Raw genomic sequence first — 6232 nt, forward strand, 5'->3', positions numbered from 1 at the left:
TCTGGAGGTTTATTAAACTCTAAAAACTGACCCCGTCTTCATCGGAAACAACGCTTCCTGGCTTTGTTTTTCCAACATTAGCCTCTCACGTAATTAACTGCAAAAGTAATCAATTTACCCAAGCATAAGAGTTTTAAGACTCCGACCTTCTCTATTGACGCAAATAGTTATTGTTGTGATGTTTCATTCAATCTTCAATTTGTGAGAACAATCAACTCAGGAAACATTTGCTCTCTTGTGATGCTTAAAAGCGGAAAGGAAGGCAGTAGTTAAGTAACATTTATCAAGTAAAAAGAATCAGTTTTCCATTTCTTAGTTGCGTAACATGGCAAACTTCTCTGTTTCCAGCTTGGCAAGGCTCACCATGAATGGCGAAGAAAAAGATGTTTTCAGCTTGGTCTTTATTTCCATAACCATCGTCGTTAACACTATCGCCTGTCCACTCACAATCGGACTGAACATGTTGGTGATAATCGCAATAAAAAAAAGGCGAAGACTTCAGAACAACGGGAACATCATGTTGGCTTGTTTAGCCGTCACAGATGTGTTGACAGGTCTGACCTCGCAGCCTTCGTTTATTCTGTGGAAAACAGCCTCCCTCCTTGGTAGCGACAACGCTAAAGTCTTTTATCCCATTCACGGTCTTTGCATTATTGTGCTTTCTTATTCCTCGGCTCTTCATCTCATGATGGTTGTCGGCGAGAAAATGATAGCAATCAAATATCCGTTTTGGTATCCTTCGGTTATGACAACACGAAACATGAAGATGGGAGTCTTGTTATGCTGAGTGTATAGCAGTTCTTTTGGGCTGCCTATTCAGTTGAACCGCGGAAGCGGCGCCCTGTATTTAATTTCTACCTCTCACATCTTTTTTGCTTGCGTTGTTTTCGTTTCTACTTGTAACGTAATCCTTTATTTTGAAACTCGTCGGCACCACAAGATGATTAAAGCTCAACACCTAACGCAAGAACAAGTGGAAACATTCCTTAAGGAGAATAAAGCATTCAAGACAACCGTAATAGTGGTCAGTGCTGTTGGAATTTTTTTGGTACCCGGAATTTTGTACACTGTTATGTTAGCAACTGGATTTTCCCAGGAGATTTTAGGGTCAATGGACGGAATGGCACGCACTTTCGTGATGATAAATTCTCTTCTTAATCCTTTGATTTATTGCTGGCGACAAGAAGAAATAAGAAAGTTTGTATTAAGATCTTTAATGCAAGCGGTGCATCCAGTTAACTAGAACTAAATTGCCTGAAGGTGACGCTAATAAGCTGACTTGTAAGGTCAAGCCTTCATTGCAGTGTACCCAACAACTGTCTATGCTGCTCTTTATCTGTGTAATTTGCGAAAAAGTGATCCCGTGCCAGCTTATGAATTAATCGTGCAAAATTTACAGAACTTAGTTATGATAGGAGTTGACGTTGTAATAAAATAAAAGACTCGATCATTGACTTTTGGACCCTTCATTTGTATGTTTTGTTGGTGATGATCATGTTAATATCTGAAAGACACATACAACTAATCTACGGAAAGAAGCACGTTACAATTAAAGATGGCGTGGAATAAGCGTTAGTTAAGCACTGATTAACGAATGCAAAGCGTTGCCATGACTTGAACGCCATTAACTCTGCACATGATACCGGTGCCATTCTCCACTAATTAGGCTATCACTGAAGCCAATTGGCAGCTTTTCGTAAGAAAACCCGTTCAAGATGTTAATACTAAGGGGCTATTTATAAATATATAGTTTTAAAACAAAGAAATATGTTTGAACTACGGAATCCTTGAAATGCCGTTTCAAGCCTGAATTTTTCAGGCTTTCCATGACTAAACGACAATGATCACCTTAGTTGTGGGCAACTGCAAAAGAAGACCTGCAAAAAATTCCAAGCTTGACGCATGACGTCAGTGTTATTGCCCTGCATTGCCCTACCATCTGGAGCTATCAATCAAGCCACCTGGGGGCAGCTCAGTGGTAAATTTTGAGGTCTCACTAGATCCCATTTGAGGTGAATTAATGATCTTATGAAAGAGGCCTTCCAAGGGGGGTTGTAATGTCGCTTTGTCGCTCATTCTCCAGCCCACCAATCGCCTATTTGGCTAGAGATAAATGTCGCTGTTGTTTTTTCGCTGCAATACAATTTCCGCTATCGCTTTTTTGCTGGAATACAAATGTTCCCTAAACGTGCTCAATTTTTGCGTTCTGTGATTTTGTTTAATTTGTATCGATAATCAAATGGTGACGAGTGAAATTAGGGAATATAAAGGCTCGGGAAAATATTTGATTTTCGACAAAACGCGCGGGAAATCATTCCCTAATTTCACGAGTAGACCATATCATTAGCTATTAATGTCATGGGTGACAAATTACGTTCATAAGACGCCATTTTGCCACTGTTGGAAAAGTTGCCATGGCAACATTGTAATTTCACTTGTAAAACCACAAATTAACGCTGAAATTTTGGGCCAAAATTAACGAGTAATTTGACATCCATGTTATTAAAAGAGTAAGTACCCGTAAAAACTTCCTTGTTGTTAATAGAAGATCAACCACTTTAGTTTCTAATGACTCTAATGGCTAGATAACCTCCCACGGAGACTCTCTTTGGGATTCATCACGCGCTCCTCCCCCGCGAGCGTCTGCTTAAACGAGCCATACATTCCTTTCCCTTTGCTAAGAAACTGTCCTCTGCAAATCACGTGCAGGTTACTTATGAACCATGAGCGCTGTGTAGATCTTTCCTGGGAGCGTCAATGCGTCTTCTTCTGGAAGGGACGAAGCCTTTTCAAAAAATTTCTCAGAAACATTAATTTTGTTTCCTCGGTGGGTTATGTTTCGTCGGTCGCGATCGTTTCACTGTTATCAAACCTTTTATTCCGTTGCATGTAAGGAGTGTTACATCAATGGAAGTTGTGTGGTTCGAATCCTAATAAGAAAATTACACGATCATGAAATATAGAGAAAATAGAGTGAACAAGAAACGATTCATATTTACCCAGTGACTCGCTCAGGTTCACAACCAACGAAAAAATGGTTTTACATTAGTATTATGTCGTCATGATGACGTATTCCATTAGTGGTAGTTAAGAACATAATTTCTCAAGAAACACTCCCTCTCCTCGAAAACGGATACACGGATTCTTTGATACTACTAAGTGTTCAGAAAACATAAGTGTTCAGAAAACAGTTAGGTTAACACTGATTAGTAAGAGTTTATAAATCTTCAGAAGGTCACATGTTCTTCCTTAGGTAGTAGCACCACCAGACGGTGAACAGGTCGTTCGACGGTGACGTAGCCTTTGCCGTCATATTTGGTAACAGGTTCGCCAGGTTTTGGATTTTTATACTTTACTTGTACCCTTCGCACGTTTCCATCGGTCCCCGGGAATGTTCTGGATACAATCCCAAGACGCCACTGGCCTCTAACCAGATTGGAATCCTGAATTAGGACAACATCTCCAGAGTTCAGATTACGGTGGGCTGTATGCCATTTTTGCCTCACAATTAAATCTGGAAAATATGTTCTGGTCAATTTCTTCCAGAAGCCATCTATTATATGTTGGATAAATTCAAAACGGTGTTTTGGAGTTGTAGATTCCTTGAAAGGACCACTAGGTACTCGCGTGGTTGATCTGCCTACAGGGGTGATGTTGGGTGTCTGCCTATAGGCCTTTCGTTAACGAGGTTGGCGACTTCGTAGAATACAGTTTGAAGTTCGGAGAATGTCAGAATACTTTCTCCAATAATGGCTGTAAGCGCTCTCTTAACAGATTTAATAAGAGATTCTGATGCTCCATTTTGCCTTGGTGCATCAGCAGGTGTAAAGTTCCATTGAAATCCCTCCATAACTCCAAAGTTCTTTAATTGTTCCCATTCCCATGACTTTGTGACACTTTGTAATTCTCGATTAGCTGCGACGAGCTGTGGACCGTTGTCAGAATATATCTTACATGGATATCCCCTCAATGACGCAAATTTTCTCAGTACCATCAAAAACTTCTCTGTACTGTAGTCTGGTGCCAGGTCCAGGTGAACAGCTCTCGTTGCTAAACAAGTGAAGATGACTCCATACGCTTTAGATGTGGTTCGTTTCTTAACTTCATCACGAATTGTGAAAGTACCAAATAGGTCAATGGATGTGGAATACCATGGAGGAGCTGGTTTAAGCCTTTCTATAGGAAGATTTCCCATTACTTGTTCTGACAGTTTCTTGTCTAATCTTTTGCACACAATACAGTTGAGCTTGATGGATTTAACTAGTTTGAGTAACTTAGTTATCCAGAACTTTGAGCGAATTTTGCTGGCGGTAGTCAAAACACCGTGGTGCCCTTTCTCATGAACGTGTCTTGAATAGAGTTTGGATAATCGATGTTGGTATGGGAGAAGTATGACGTCTCCTTTACTGTAGCTCATTTCCATCCATTTCTCCCCACGACCACTTATTACATATATCCCATCGCTTCGTATACGAGGACATAAACGCTTATACTTTCCGTCTTTTACATGTTTAACCATCGTTTTTTGTGCCTCTCGAATCCAAAATATTTCTGCCCTTTCGATATCTTTACTGTTTAGGTCTTGCGTGGCATTCTTAAATGTCACGGGGTTTCTTTCGTAAAGCTTTAGAACTCTTGCCGTCACTCGTAGCAGACGGTTGTACTCTGAAAATTTTTCAATATCAATACGAGCTGCTAAGCTATCTTCTATACTTGCGTTGACTATATTCGCCACTTTCAGGATTTGCTTTGGTATTTGTGGTTCAGAGTAGTTACGAGTAATAGGCCACTCGCTTTCTGGATATTGAAGAAATGAAGGTCCTTCTTGCCAACTGCTGCTATGATCAATGTCACTAGGTTTCTTTCCTCTGGTCAACCAGTCTGCGATGTTGTGTTCACTTTCACACCAGTACCAATCTTCTACGTTAGTACCTTCTTGGATTTCACCGATTCGTGTAGCAGCGAAAGTATTGAAGCCATAAGAATTTTTCTGAGTCATGCAATGCACTATCTGAGAGTCAACTATGTGATAACATTTTTGAAAGCTGTATCTACACTCTTTATCGACAAAAGACTTAAGTCGCTTGTTTAATACCGCTCCGCACAGCTCAATTTTGTCAATGGACATTGTTTTGAGAGGGGCAAGACGATTTTTAGATACAATCAGGTTACTTGCAAATCCTCCACCTTGTCGTGGCCACCTTGCATAAGCACAGGATCCGTAAGCGTCATTCGAGGCATCGCTGAAGATGACAAGAGCTGGATCACCAACTGCGTCTGACGGTTTCATGCATCTCTTAAATCTGACATGATTCATCTCGGGTAATTCATTAAAGAATATCAACCATTGCTGTCTATTCTCTTCGGGGATTGGATCATCCCAGTCTAGTTTCTCATTGCTTGTCCATAAGCGTCGCATTAAGATTTTAGCTCGAACGGTAAAGGGTCCAGCGAGTCCAAGAGGGTCGTATATGCTGTTTATTTGTGACAATATCATTCGCTTTGTAAATTGCGGTGGGAAGTTCTGGTTTTCCACATGTTGTGTAACATTTTGAGTTTTGCGGTGTTTCTTCTTCTTTAGGTACAGATTCAACTTCGTCTTAAAGCGTAATTGATCGTGGTCTGGGTCCCATATCACTCCAAGTACCTTTTCGGAGAAAACATTTGGTTCGTTTGGTACGAATGTCTCCTCTCGACTCTCCGCGCTGTGTGATAATATCCATTCTTTGAGTTTGAATCCGCCTTTGCTAATCAGTTTCTCTATACCTTCGGTAAGCTTCTTTGCTGTTTGCAGGTCCTGGATACTCTGCGATCCATCGGTTAGTTTGTTTGTCATACAAGAGATTTTTCTCGATCAATGCTAGCTCCCTTTCTTCTTTGATAGTGTAGTCTTTGCTGCCTATTGCGCATTTGCCGCACTTGCAGCTACCACAACGTGGGTTGCACTCAACGCCTAGATTCTCAATGTTGTAGAAATCGTCTATCTTGACTTTGAAACTGTGATTCACTGTAGCATAATGAAGTTCGTGTCTTGTGTTCGAATTTTCGATTAACGGATGTGTCCCGCCGACGCATCGCCCGAATCGGTTCTTCAGCAGTAATAGGTGTTCGACACATTGCTCTCTGACAGGGTGATAGGCGGCATATTCATAGCCTATTAGAACATCAACAGGTCCGGTGGGTCGCTGAAGTTCGTCTTGCGCTACATTGTTGTTGAATAGGTGTGTCACTC

At 41.0% G+C, this 6232-nt stretch overlaps 3 protein-coding genes across 3 annotated transcripts in view; 1 reads left to right on the top strand and 2 right to left on the bottom strand.

The window, feature by feature from the left end:
• The first annotated feature begins 325 nt into the window (after positions 1-325).
• Positions 326-787, top strand: LOC138054203 (trace amine-associated receptor 8c-like). The gene has a single exon (XM_068900695.1). The coding sequence runs from the start codon at positions 326-328 to the stop codon at positions 785-787; it is 462 nt and encodes a 153-aa protein (XP_068756796.1).
• Positions 788-3640: 2853 nt separating this feature from the next.
• Positions 3641-5497, bottom strand: LOC138054204 (uncharacterized). The gene has a single exon (XM_068900696.1). It carries the CDS (start codon positions 5495-5497, stop codon positions 3641-3643), a length of 1857 nt encoding a protein of 618 aa, XP_068756797.1.
• Positions 5498-5747: 250 nt separating this feature from the next.
• The window catches only part of LOC138054205 (uncharacterized), a 2025-nt gene continuing 1540 nt past the window's right edge, over positions 5748-6232 (bottom strand). The window contains exon 1 of the mRNA XM_068900697.1: positions 5748-6232. This exon is cut by the window's right edge and continues 1540 nt beyond it. Within this exon, the coding sequence (XP_068756798.1) occupies positions 5748-6232 (485 nt within the window).

Source organism: Montipora capricornis, chromosome 6, assembly GCF_036669925.1.
Source record: "Montipora capricornis isolate CH-2021 chromosome 6, ASM3666992v2, whole genome shotgun sequence".
Lineage (NCBI taxonomy): Eukaryota > Metazoa > Cnidaria > Anthozoa > Scleractinia > Acroporidae > Montipora > Montipora capricornis.